General features: G+C 47.3%; 4 protein-coding genes across 4 annotated transcripts; 2 read left to right on the top strand and 2 right to left on the bottom strand.

Annotated features, from left to right (window-relative positions):
- Window positions 1–220: 220 nt before the first annotated feature.
- On the bottom strand, window positions 221–4,694 carry F5147DRAFT_841242 (uncharacterized protein; the record flags this gene model as incomplete). The annotated part of the gene is made up of 9 exons (XM_041444363.1): window positions 221–271; window positions 326–476; window positions 528–602; window positions 759–1,006; window positions 1,063–1,194; window positions 1,244–2,588; window positions 2,647–3,346; window positions 3,401–3,513; window positions 3,568–4,694. 9 exons carry the CDS (start codon window positions 4,692–4,694, stop codon window positions 221–223), a joined length of 3,942 nt encoding a protein of 1,313 aa, XP_041285704.1.
- A 2,521-nt stretch (window positions 4,695–7,215) lies between these two features.
- F5147DRAFT_841241 (uncharacterized protein) lies at window positions 7,216–8,398 on the top strand (the record flags this gene model as incomplete). Its single annotated transcript, XM_041444362.1, has 5 exons — window positions 7,216–7,272; window positions 7,318–7,584; window positions 7,634–7,714; window positions 7,882–8,075; window positions 8,154–8,398. Exons 2-5 carry the CDS (start codon window positions 7,334–7,336, stop codon window positions 8,396–8,398), a joined length of 771 nt encoding a protein of 256 aa, XP_041285703.1. The 5' UTR covers window positions 7,216–7,272; window positions 7,318–7,333.
- A 645-nt stretch (window positions 8,399–9,043) lies between these two features.
- F5147DRAFT_587464 (uncharacterized protein) lies at window positions 9,044–9,284 on the bottom strand (the record flags this gene model as incomplete). The annotated part of the gene is made up of 2 exons (XM_041431996.1): window positions 9,044–9,143; window positions 9,190–9,284. Coding segments are annotated over 2 exons (195 nt in total), but the record flags the coding sequence as incomplete, so codon positions are not given.
- Window positions 9,285–9,455: 171 nt separating this feature from the next.
- F5147DRAFT_548518 (uncharacterized protein) lies at window positions 9,456–10,095 on the top strand (the record flags this gene model as incomplete). Its single annotated transcript, XM_041430363.1, has 3 exons — window positions 9,456–9,590; window positions 9,646–9,757; window positions 9,806–10,095. Coding segments are annotated over 3 exons (537 nt in total), but the record flags the coding sequence as incomplete, so codon positions are not given.
- Between the last annotated feature and the right edge of the window lie 3,630 nt (window positions 10,096–13,725).

The raw sequence follows: 13,725 nt of genomic DNA, 5'->3' as shown, positions 1-13,725 counted from the left end.
TATGTACTTGTTTACGGTTTTACTCCTCGCTTTCGTTCTTATCTGTTCTACCACCGCAGTAATATCTATTTGGTTTCTTCCTTTTGGAACTTTGCCGGAGCCTTCAGATTTGTCTTAGGGTGTCGCTGACAATGATGCGCCTGATGTAATATTGAAAGTCTCTATTGCGGGTGTTCCATCAGTCAAACTATTTGTAAACTCATCTAAGATCACAAGAACATCACATTTCGGCCCACATCACCGGCCCCATCACAACGCCTATAGTCCATATCTATACCATAAAAATCAGTCAACACATTCCAAAATATGCATTGGATAATCTTACAACGTTCAGGGCTTTAACCAAAAGCAACGGGTATCCGTAAAATTGCGGAGCAGATTTATTCCCAGGTCTAGGATGGGTGAACAACACCCAGATGGAGAATACCACCATGGTGATCGAATTGCGTACCAGCAATGACGGAGATTTCACGATCCTGAACCAGATCAGCATGATCGTGACGATTATCGATATATGTATCACTGACCCGGCTGCTAATAATGACACGGGTTGGTCAGAATACTGGGCACCTTTCCCGTAAAACTTGAATGCTCCTTTGTCGCTGTAATTATTGCTCACTGGCAGGCTACTTACGTTCATAACAAATTGAATATGTGACGAATCAAGAATACAGTGTACGTCTTACTATTGAACATTTCAGGAAACTATCCTAGCGCGTCTTCCTCAAGTGATTTGGTGGCTTTCATCATGCACCAACGTAGAAGGAATGCCCTTACCGTCCCATGTGTAAGGAATGTAAGATAAAAAGCCCGGCGCAGGTCGATGCCAGTAGTGCACGTCGTTGGACAAAGCTGTCCACGATTGCGGATGGCAAGTCGCGAGCTTTTTGAAGTAAGCCGTGGCATCTGCTTCGCAACCTTTGAAGTATTCTGCAATGTTGACGTCTGCTGGCTTCAGCAGATCACAGTGAGATCCTGATGACCACTCATTCAGCGCTCGAATAATCTGCGGAAGCCTGGGGGTAAGCGGTAGGGTAAGGTTGTGAGCGTAGATTAACTTACCAATGCCGCAGCGCAACCAGCCGTTTCAGCTGAATATCCTGCGGGAGGCGGAGCGCTGCCAACGGAGGGCGGTGATGTTCCAAATGATAGAACGTGCATTACAGAGCGTAACGCGCCATCTCCAATCACCCCCTAAATCCCTAGAGTTAGTAGCTAGCATATATTGGACTGCATCTCTTACCCCTACAAATGCCATGTACGGCGTCTTGTTTAACGTTTCTTGGACAAGAGGGCGGCAATCTGCCTTGCCTGAGTAGACAGACAGAATCTGAAACCTAGCTTCTTTGAAAGCGACAAGCTCATACGCTCGAGATGCAAAAAAATGTGAGTTAGACAGTGCACGGAGGCTCCCCTCGTCCAATGTACCAAGACCGTATATAGCTTGGAGCGCCCGACTGGTTGTGATATAACCGCGAGCGCGATCTATGGTCATTGAAAGGGAGCGTGGAAGATCAAAGTCACGCCCATAATGAGTGTTGCCAGTTTGCCGATGGTGCTGCGCTTGTTGATCTAGGAGAGAATCAGGAAAATTGTGGAGCTCTGTCAGTGATGGGAAGAACTTTCGAAGCATCCCTGTGGTAAGATTTCGAAGCAAGGTGCTTGATAATGGGATGGGGAGAGCTGAAGAGCGCTTTCGTAGTGACGCATTGACGTCAGGCCCACTCCAAAAAAACCCGGAATCATGCTTGGGGTAGGCATGCACAAATATATAAGTTTCGTGCTCATGTACTGACCCGCGGACCAACCGAAGGATGTTGCAGAAAGCTGGTCTCAGAATGCCCAGGTAAAAGAGCAGCGGCGTTACCAGAGAGCTTGGGAGCGCCCATAGACACTCCTTGTTGGTCTCTCCCCTCTGCTTTGCAGCAGGATTTGCTAGCGTTAGAGCGCCCCAGACCATAAATAAATTTCGTTGAGCCCCAGTAATGGTGTCGTAGTGGTAACGCAGGGATTTGAGCTGGAAACTTCGGGGGGGAACACCGCAAGACAGCTGGAAGGATGCATTGAGAAGACAAAGAATATCCTGCTCTTTCTCCATCAGGTTTTGAACCGCTTTCATATTGACAGATCCCTTTCTATTGAGAACTGAGTTGCGATGACCAGCAGGGCCAACTAACTGATCATATGCGATCTTGATCATGGGATGCAGCTGGGGCTTGTTAGCTGGTTGGTGAAAAATTGATTCCCGGCGGCCAAGATCATCAGTAAGTTGAAGCTGGGAGAAGTCGTTATAGAGCGAGCAATGCATATCAGATAAAATGGTTTGGACGGCAGAGGAAAATTGGTGAATTAGTTGCCTGGTAAGAGATCCTAGTTCCAAGTATTGGACGCAGTGAAAAATACCCCTGGCGTCTGGGATCATGACGGATTGGCCATCATCGGAAAAGATGAAACCGTATTCCGTGCGTTCAAGTCTTGCTGCTGATGCTGCCTTAGCCCATATGGTCTTGAAACGGGTATAGGGCGTTGTAAAACCCATATTGGTGTCATCAGAAGGGTGAACGAAAGCTCGATTTTCAGACAATAATCTAGCAGTAGGATTCATCATTGTATTAGATTCTAAACAAAGTTTGGAGGAAAACGCACCCTAGAACGGACACTGTATTAAGGTGCTGTCCTGGGCCTGTATTCTCTGAGTCTGCAGAGAAGAACCCGTCTGAAACAAGGACTTCGACATGGCCGCCGTTCAGATCATGGCCTGGCAATCCTGGCAAAGTCTTCTGAAAATCCATGTTCTCCATGGCATCCTCATCCTCGTCTTCTTCAATATCCTCGTCTTCCTCTGGTTCCCTGGCGTCGTCCTCATCTTCTACTGCACTCTTACCGATTTCATCTCCCATCACCACATGGCCGTCTGAAGAGGATGCCGTAGAAGGCATGACGGTTCTTCGCGGAAGGGTGGAATCGGAAGGCCTTTGATTGAAACGGTCGGGGTTATGTGGAAAAAATGCCATTTTTCCAGAGGCTTCGATACGAGCCCATTGGATGATGATAGCAAACCAACTATGCTGAAGCATGGCGCATCTCACAGTAATGACATTTCCCACCCGAAAGTGGTCGTTGTCAACTAGGGAACCTAAGCAAAGTGAGATATCTGACGGACACGCCATGACCTCGACGCTTGTGATTTTGTGTCGCACGAGAAGCACAGTGAAGTTGTGAAGAAGCTGCATTAGGATAACGCCGCTGTGCTCCTTGTTCACAACAATATAATCATATAGTGCTGTTACTGCAGCTACTTCCCCTCCAGTAGATGGAATAACGAAGGACGGAATCTTGCCTTTACCTGGTTAAATTTAAATGAGCCTGAGATTGCAAGGGTATTTGGTTACCAACGCACCAGTACGCGCTGCATGCTTATATCGAAGCATCATTGAAAGGCACTGCATCACTGGTATCGTATAAGTCATATATGAGGAGACCCGAGCGAGAGGATTAAAGTGAGCCCTGGTTCTGTTATTCAGAGTCAGTTACATTCACGCTGCCAATCACAACAATCTAGCGTACCCATGTAATAAAACTTGCACAACTTCGTCATTGGTTGCACATCGGTAATGCTGAACGTCAACCAAGTATCGCATAAAAAGTTTCCTGAGAATCAATATACCCTTCTCTAAACGCTTGGTGGCTCCAGGCAACATGGCGTTGACCTCGGCTGACGACCGTATTTGGACAAGTTGGCGAAGGAGTGAGCGGCTGGGGTTGTCAAATTTCGCTAGGTATTGGGGCCAATCTATCTCCAGAAGAAAATAGGCCAAAGGTGCAGCTGTAGTGCTTCGATGATAGACGGCTTGCGGCATTGGATTAATAACTGATGAGCCAGATGGACCTGAAAAGGACAGGTTGGGCGTCCACTGCGGGTGCAAGACAAAGACTCGACGGCTTAGGTCATCCTTCCTGTCAACAATGTGAAAATATGGGCGCATAATGTAGCGCTTCGTCAATAATTTGAAATGCTGGCCTTTTACTCCAGCGTGATGGTTGCTGTAGTGGTCCAACAGCGACCTTTGACTGCTATACCATCCTGGACAGCCTTCCATTGGGCATTTGACCGCCTGCTGTACCTGCAGTCCAGGAATGGGTTCAGTCAGATCACCAGCGGGTTCGGGAAGCTTTGTTTCTTCTGTGATATGGTGACTATGGAGGAGGTGGGCTATGAGCTCCTTTCGGGCTGAACAATTCTGAGAGACGTCGTGACTTCCGATAATATGGCGATGTAATATGGAGGGGGGAATTAGTGTTTTATGGGTATGGCATGCAAACCCATATGGTGTGAAGCTTATGCGAAGATCTTCTAGAATGGGGCAAACGCTGGTGTTCGGGGAAAACAAGCCGGCAGATGGGTGAGGTGCATTGTGATACGCCTCAGAGCATGTCCTATGCTGATGCTTGCAAATCACGGTACGTTGAACTTCTGGAGCCACAAGTTTCCTTGTGCATCGCTTTGGTCCCGGAACTGCCCTACTTGTCTTGATTTCATCAGTCTGAAACTGAGAATCCGTCTCAGATGACTCGGCGTCAGAAAGCTCAACCCAATTTTCGTCATGCAGAGACTGGGAAAACAGCGAGTCCAGCTCCGAATGTTCTCTGATGGGCAGTTTATAAGGTGGTGGTGGCACAGCTACGTATGCCATGAGATGCCTCTAAAGAAGGGGAATATATTTAGAGGCGCTTATATGAGACTGATAATCTGTATTACCTTCATTGCCTTGATTGGAGGGTCCTAGTGCTGGATTGCAATAACTTTCTATATTCCAAAGGTGGGGTGGAAAAGAACAAATTCCAGCCTCCGTAGTAGAGCAGAGCACGGCGTGCAGAAAAAAGTTGAGGCGGGACCGAAAATACTTACGGTATTCGGATCAAATGAAAGATCGCCAAGTACCTTAATTGATACCATACTGGCGGAGGCGAAGAGAGGCAAAGCGCTGTTGGGCTGCGCTTGTAGCCCTGAGTGCTTTGGGGAGTATTTCATCTTCTTGAGTGCCAGTGGCCGCTATTGAATTTTGTTCTTTCAGGGTCTCAGTCAGCAGGAGCATCGAGAGAAGAGGAGATACTTACTACATATTACAATATATTTGAGTTCATAGAAAAACTAGCCGTGCTATACGTAATACAAGGGTGCACAAAGAACCTTGTGCTCGACGGTTGTCACCTGTACTAAGCCCCTCTATTAAAATCCAAGCCGGTAAACAATCACAGCCGCATGCCTAACCTTGTTCCTTTACGCACCCATACATAGTTACTGGGACCTCGATGGCCGCAAATTTGTCACTCGGGTGTGAAGCGTTGCAATGTCCATCGTGACGCCCAGTCCGAAGACCATGAGAACGGATCCAGATGCAGCCTGACACCCAAAAAATAGTAGTAAAGCATAACGCTTATGCAGACATGATTATTGGACAGTCAATCAGCAGCAATCTCCCCGTTCATAGAATCGAGTACCGTCAACCCTGAGGACAGCCCCAACCACGACGTTGGAATTTGAAATCCATTTCGATGGCTTAAAACACGGCTTAATGATATTCCGTTCGAAAGTAACGACCTAAGACGAAGACGCAGTGATGACATAGCCACAAAGATAGATTCAGTAGTGATGTAAAATGGGTGAAGCTCGTGATAAACGAACGAAATTTGGGTGTGTGCGTGTTTCTGCTGTCACTGACTTTCGTCCTCCCTCTCACTAGCACTTCTTTGTAAGACCCTTCATGCCAGCACTTTATTGTGAGCTCCCAATGCTTCATTGTGCACGACGCTGACTTACGGGAACGTTGCAAGAGAGCAGTCGCGGCTTGAACTGCAAGGAGAAGGTATACCCCTATTGCGGCACATAACTCAACTTCCGAATCATCGTATGTGAACGAAAACACACCGTAGGTTACACGCCCCAACATCATTCCAACGAGACGAGACCTTTCAAGCGATAAATTTGTCTGCGGGTACAGGATGACATGACTCAAAATTTGGGAAGATGGGGAGACGTGGGGAAGAGGCGTCCTAATGTTTTGCACTGTGCGGTGAGAATAACCAGCAGGATAGTATAGGTGACCAGAGAATATGCCCGTATATAAACACTCGGAATAGAGCTTTCGCCTGGGAGAGAGAACGCATTGGCCGGGAATCCACAGTAAGTTGAGACCCTTTTGCGTAGAGCGATGAGCCGAGAACGACAAAGGGTTGATATATTAATGCGATTATCCACAGTGCGACGCGCCATAAAAACTTTGACGTGTGATCGCACGAGATGATAGGCTAGCCCCAGTCGTAGCCTCGGACGCTGCTTGTCAATGACCATAGTTCGAGCTTTGCTGAATTATGAATTAGCTGCTCGTCGCGCGGAGCAAACCAATGACGTCCGCATACATACCGTTCATTAAATTCCTCTGGTGTCTACTTCAGACTCGCTCTATGCATTCAACCAATGAGCAAATCCTGACCCGCCCTGGTAGGTAAACGTTCGTTCACCTTGTGCCTTGTGACAGGAACCAATATCTTCTGTCGGTCTGCCCTACCAGATCAGAAAATGATGTGGTTCAGCAATGCAGGGACGAACGAAAGGCTCTCGGCTGTCTCAGACATTTTATGTAGGTGGTGGCAAGAATGCAAAACATAGGTGTGACTCACTGGTCCTCAGAGATGACAAGCTGGGCTCGCAGGGCCCAGTAACGTGCGGAGATAAGTTCGTGCATGTTCTGCACGTACAGTGTGGTTTCATTGTGAATCAAAGTATGAGAAAGCAGGAGCCACGTCAGAACAATTCGAAGGTCTGGAATGGACGCCGCTGAGCGCCAGGGAGCGAGGGAATGAAGGTTGGCACTGACGTTATGATACTTGATGGAAATAGAAACGAGATTGACGCCCGAGCCCAGGAACTCACACATTCTTGAATCAACTTGCACTGGCGATGGGCACTCGTCAACAGGGTTTAGAGAGGGTTTTATTATCTTACACTCATTTCAACTCATTCCCTCTTATCTTGAATGTCCTCCGATTCTTTTCAACCTCTTCAGCTAAAGGCAAATAATGGATATCGAGTTCACCGTCAACATTCACCATTGCAAGAGAAGACGCAACAGAACTACCTAGTCATGTCTCAATTGTCACACCTCAAAGCGCAAGGCCCTTCAGTTGCACCCTTTCACAACATAGCAATACTTTTGACGCGCGCCATCATTGTGACAGAAAACGTCCATGTCAGCGCTGCATACAACTCTAGTATGTCCTTCCTTTTCGCGTCGTTTATCACTCATCCTTTTTCAGACTGGCCTCTGCGCCTATGAGATCGATGACCCAGTGCTCAGGCATCAGGTCTGCGTTTTCCCTTCGTTCATCAACCCACTTTGTCACTCATTTCCTGTCAACTTTTTTAACACCCCACCCTACAAATATGTTCGCTCTTTCTGTCCTCCTCATCTCCTTCTCGCATTCGTTGTGGGATCCACCCTATCTGCTCGTGACAACAGTGCTTACAGTTCGGGTGCATAGTGCGACGCGAGCGCCGTCTCATGCTGCCAAACCGCATATGCCGTGCGTAATTCCTCTTAGACCAATTCTTGACCGTGTCTGACTGCCTCAGTCCGGACCCCAACGACACCACGCATGCTCTTCTCACCCAGCTCGTCCAAATCGGACTCGGCAGCTTCACGGCAGCGAGACGGTGCGGTCGGTCTGACGACGTACTAGAGCGCACAACCTACGAACTCTGATGCTTGGTTTCTGCCACTGGTGCTCCCATCAAAATTGAATCCGTTACAGACATCTCTCAGCCCCATCTGTATTGCCTTACTCCATCCCCTCCGGCATCCTACTCTGCATTCCATTCAGATATCACTTCCAATCCCTCGTTAGGGTGGTGGACATGCTGTTTACATATCACTTATTTTTCTACGAGCGTGGTCCCTCCCTCGACAATTTCGCAGCCGCCCTCACAGCTGTACTCACACAGACTCCCAACCTGGAGATTTTCATTGTCGATTGGCCTCTATCAAGGGCATCTGGTTCCACTGCAGACACGCTGGGTACGCATTGCAAGAACTTGCGCACTGCTCATTGACACGTCCCTGCTGAACTCCTTCCAAAGGTCATATGGGCATTAGATGCCCTCCCGCTCCTCGTTTCCCTTGCCGTCGAGTTCGATGCACCGCTCAAGGATTGTGACATGCTCACCTTAGGAAGCGCACAAGATGTTAAGTTCCACCTCCCGAATCTTCAGCAGCTCATCCTGCGTGGTTACTCTGCCGAATTCATCGAACAAGCTAGTGGCTGGAGCCTCCCTCTTCTACGCAGCTTTTCCTTTGATTTTGGCAGTATATCTGGTGAAGGGTCGTCGATGGCCATTTGATTTATTCATAATTCATTGTATCACCATTCGTTGTATCACCAAAAGTCCAATTTGCTTAATACCGGCCTGTTTTATTTTTCGTAAAGCTATCATACAGTGACTTTGGGAGAATGCCGACATAGATTAATTAGTATCTGCTGTATTGTAGTTAGCCAAATCGATTATTACCGGTGCGCGTGCCATCGGTATATCTGAGATTTCCGAGTAAAATTGTATGCATGCATGACCTCTCTGATCTCAGCAGTTGATCCTCGTATCGCGTATGTACTCTCGTTAACTCTCCCTCTATTCAGTACCTCCTTCGGGGCCGCCGCCGCCTCTCCCCACTCTCATATGGACACCTGCGACTCCCGTTAGCGGAAGGAACAACCTGCACCCAATACTGACCCTTGGTCCCGCCTCATTCCTATCCATATACGGCCGCATGTTTGCTTCATATGCCGCTTCATCACGCGGGTCGCGTACATATCAATCTCGGGGACAGCCAGGGTAACAATGAATAATTGATGGTATACTAGATATGATAACATGCTAGAGAATAGCCAGGCGTTCTAGATGTTTGTGCGAACTGCACCCTCGTTAATACAGATTAACAATATAGGAAACAAATACACATAGATATCAAGAAACCAAGAAAGGAAGACATCACAGAATACCCGTTTCTTTGAGAGCATTCTGTAGGATTGTCTCCTTGACTGCAGCGAAGACGAATATGATATTCCTCGTATCAGTAGCTTGTGTCAAGCTAAGACGGTGTGAGTGGTGAGCAAGGCGTAATAAATCACACTTACTGAGGATATATGCCAAGGCGCGCCCGGTTGGCTTGCATGAACTTCCATAGAATATATTTTGCCGTTTTATTGATGTCTGGGCCGCCCGCATAATCCGACGCAGTGTGCAGGCCAGCTGTGAAATTTTGCAAGCGGAGTGATGATCCATGCCAGCGATCCAATAAGGAGTTTGTTGAAAACACGTGCACTCGTATTGTTCTTCCAAATTTCTTTCAAGTTCAATGCCAAGCACAATGCGACCAATGTCAAGCACCAGGGCCCTCGAACCTCACGAATTTTCAACTTCCACCTTCTGTCCAGGAATTCTGCAAGCCGAATCAGAAGACGTACTCTTGCAACCTTTCTCAGTCTCAGTATGGTTTTCCGGTGCGGTTCCTCGACACCTCGCTCACTCAAACATTGTATGTCGCCCAATATTTCTACATATAACCGCTACTTATGTCAATGGGTATTTAGCCCATTAAAATCAGTGTATCCCTGAACGAAGAGTATCAATTATTCACAGTACCTGTGATTGAGATAGCGTCTAAGCGCTCCAGGGAACCTTCTAACAATGTAAGTAATTTACGTTGATTTTTTGCGCCGTGGCTGACCTTGGTGCATATGAAGTCCGTAGCTTCCAGTCAATATGAACCCTTCTCCGCATCTGATGGCGACACGTCCATTCCATTCCTCCCCTTACCGTCGACATTCAATCATATGGACTCCGACCACTGGGCAGAACTCTCCAGCACTATACAGTCGTGGCTCGTGACGTTAGCGGATACAGTGACACCTGAATGGACTTGGGGTCGTGACGCGTTCTGGTATGCATTCGTCGCTGCCAATCCCGACTTCCCCAATGGCAAGTGGGCTTTCTGGAATCCCAGTATCCCCCTTGAGGGTCAATTCATCGAGGAGTGGGTGGGGGGTGACATCAATTTGGCTGCCGAAGATGCTGATGACGAGCTCGCTACCCCTTTGACGCACGATGACACCCTGGACTTCATATGGACAGAGTTCTCCAAACACATTGCGCTCTTTTACCCTTGTCCTTTGATTTCTGTTACATAGTTAGTTTTACTCCATGGAATGGGCATGTTGTATCATTGCGTATCTGTATATATTATCATGCCAATCTGCAATACAATTTCGTTTTATGGTTCGTTCTATTTGTGATTTGAACACGAAGTGTGCAATTCAACGCATGCTGAGTCCCAGTGAAAATCGACAAGAATCAGGTAGATATGTGTAAATAGAGATCGAAATAGATATACAAACATATATGTATCTAAAAGAATCGAGATATCAAAAATGCAAAAACAAAAAAAAAGATGCAAAATGCAAACATTTCAAAATTGCGAAGTTCACTTTGCACGTTTACAAATTTCCGTGAAAATTTGCCAATGAAACTTTGCAAATTCCTAGATCAGATCACTTGCTTGAACAATCTCAGATTTGCAAAATGCAAGCTGGTATACATAGACTTGAAGACGGCACCAACACATATGTCTGCGATTGCCCCTCCTGCCTTCTCAAGAATGTAGGCAAGCCTAAGCAGGTACACCGAAACACTTACTTCAAACACAAACGCGGACTCGGAAGACTTGCAGATCTCCCTTCATTTCCTCCCTCTGTTCCACAACCTATCACTCCTGGACCTTCTAAAAAACGACTTCTGCCTAGTGCTGCCGTGGTCCGGTTCGGTCCGGTTCAGAGGGTCCTTGACAAGAACCAAGAACCAAACCATGGTTCGGTTCTTTAAAATTGTCGAACCCAGAACCAGACCATTGAGAACGGTTCTCAATGGTCCGGTCCGGTTCTTGTCTGGTCCGAACGCGAACCGAACTGAAATTTTTTCAAGCAACGGAAAAAACATTCACAAGACATCTACATGACATTGGGTAGCTAGTCTAACTGCATACCAACTGCATACCCTTCTGCCTCTACTGCTGCTGACACATGTCCATTCTTATAGGCTGCCTTCATCAATTGTAGCGTGGAGAAAGTGGATGATGTGAGTGCGTTGTGGTGCAGAGTTGATGTGATGCCCGCGCTGGAGAAAGCGCGTTCAGAGGGAACGGAACTGCCTTGAATGGGCAGGTAATCACGCGCAACACGAGCTAGTGTTGGGTACTGCAGCTAATGTAACTAATCAAGAATGTAAGCGGGGAACAATGAATTTGAGGGCTGACTTACACCCCACCATGCCACAACATCATCAGTCTCCTCCAATGGTGAAGTAAGGTATGCAGAGAGCTCTTGATGAGGATCGCGCGGGCAAATAACTCACAGTTTTTTGGTCGGCACCCCGTTTTATGCATGGCACATAGCCTAACACCACAGAGCGACAATATCCAAGGAGATCTGTTAGAGTTGAGAACCGGTGGAGGATCATGACTATCCAGGAAGCATATAGACTAGAACAAGTAGATATCTGTGATATAGGTAAACATATGTCAGAGTCTTGAGAATAAATTGATTAGTACTTACCTTCAAAAAGGCTAACAGTAGCCTGATTAACAAATAATGCAAATCTCGAAGACGGTGTTTTGATGTCGACATGGACACCAACGTCGTCGTGGTTGGTGTCGAAGTCGAGGGAATTCAAAGGTCAAGGAACGGTTCGGGAAGGTTCGGGAAAGTCGAACCAGAACTGGACCACTAGTGAAGGTCCAGAACCCAGAACCGCTTTCCGGTCCGGTTCTGGCTGGTGAGGGAACCATGGACCGAACCACAGAGAACCGGACCAAAAGTCCAGTTCGAACCGTGGTTCTGGACCGGACCGTGGCAGCACTACTTCTGCCAGTGGATGTACCTAATGATGAGGACCAAGCCCGGAAGAGAGGCCATGTCCAACTACCAGCGGATACTCGTGATATACATACATTTGCAATCAATACGAAGGTATCTGATCTGATCATTGATCACATAGAAGGTATGTCGAATTTCAATGATGATTCAATTTGAAGATAATATAAAATAGATCTAGATGACAATGAGGCTGAGAAGGAGGCTCGAGTCGAGCACGTTGCAGGCCATGATATGCCTCAGGTTACTGACTATGGCCCAGAATATGGTAAGCTTCATCTTAGTACAAAGACCATGATAAAAGTTTATAATGACATCCAATACATTGTAGATGCTACATATGAAGCTGCAGATATCGCAGATCCTGATGCACCCAATGGGTTCGAAAACCTTCAAGTTCTGGAGGCTAATCTTGGTGATATCACAGGGACCGGCGAAGAAGCACTTCCTGGGCCAGGTGGTTCGGAGGAAGTTGGCCATGAAGAAGAGGATCGAGATGGAATAGATCTGGACCGAGTCCTCCCTGATCATGATCAGAATCAAGCAGATATCGCTCCAGCACAAACAATGGGTTGGACGGACGAAGATTTAGAGGAATTGCACCATATGGCACGCCTCGGAGATGCACAAGACGCCATGACTTTCATTAATGCCTTATGACAAGCATCCCTTGACGACATACACTCCCAATTATCCTCAGACGCATTAGATAGACTTCGAAATCCTCCCCGTGCACTCCCTGATACCACTGATCCCGACCTCATACTATCCTTAAAATATTACTTCGCTGATATGACAATCAAAGCATATAATACCATTCGTGAAGCCACTATGGAACAGCACCCCGACGACGACATATACAGCTACTACCGCATTAAGCAGGCCATTGCTGAATTGAGTGGTATTGACCCAATCACCACTGACATGTGCATCAACACATGTCTCACATTTACAGGTCCATATGCCGAGCTCGATCACTGTCCTCGATGCGGAGAACATCGCTGGGATACTAAAAGGGGCACTGATGGAAAGAAGGTAGCTCGTCAAACCTTTGATACATTCCCAGTCGGCCCACAGTTGCAAGCACTTTGGCGCCACCCGGATCATGCAGAGAAGATGCACTGGTGTGAGCAGCGTACCAGGGAAATTTTTGAGGAGTTAGGCATGACGGAGGGGATTCCTAGCGTCTATGGAGATGTTCTCCATGGCAAGGAGTATCTAGATGCCTGCCAATCGGGAAAAATTAAAGAAGGTGATCCAGTCCTCATGTTCTCAATCGATGGGGCGCAACTGTACGAATCCAAGCAGTCGGACTGTTGGGTCTACATTTGGGTACTATTCAATCACTCTCCAGATCAACGCTATCAAAAACAGTATGTTCTCCCCAGCGGCATAATTCCTGGTCCAAAAAAACCCAAAAACCTCGACTCATTCATATTCCCTGGACTCCATCACTTGTGTGCAATCCAGACCGAGGGCCTTCCAATCTGGGATGGTATGCTGAACAGATTGTTTACCTCCAATCCTTTCCTTTTCATCGCAACTGCAGATGGCCCCGGCATGGCATTTCTCACAGGTCTCGTCGGTCATCATGGAAAAATGGGCTGCAGGCTGTACTGTGGGCTTCCAGGGCGACATAAGCTGGGCGCTCCGACTTACTATCCTGTGCTACGTCAGCCAGTCGGTCACTATGATCACCCCGATATTCTGATCCATCAATTACCTTCTGTCGGATCATTCAATTAT

This window comes from Suillus discolor (assembly GCF_016758755.1).
Source record: "Suillus discolor strain FC423 chromosome Unknown F5147scaffold_117, whole genome shotgun sequence".
Lineage (NCBI taxonomy): Eukaryota > Fungi > Basidiomycota > Agaricomycetes > Boletales > Suillaceae > Suillus > Suillus discolor.
Note: the sequence above shows the minus strand (reverse complement) of the source record. Positions and strands in the feature narration are given on the sequence as shown.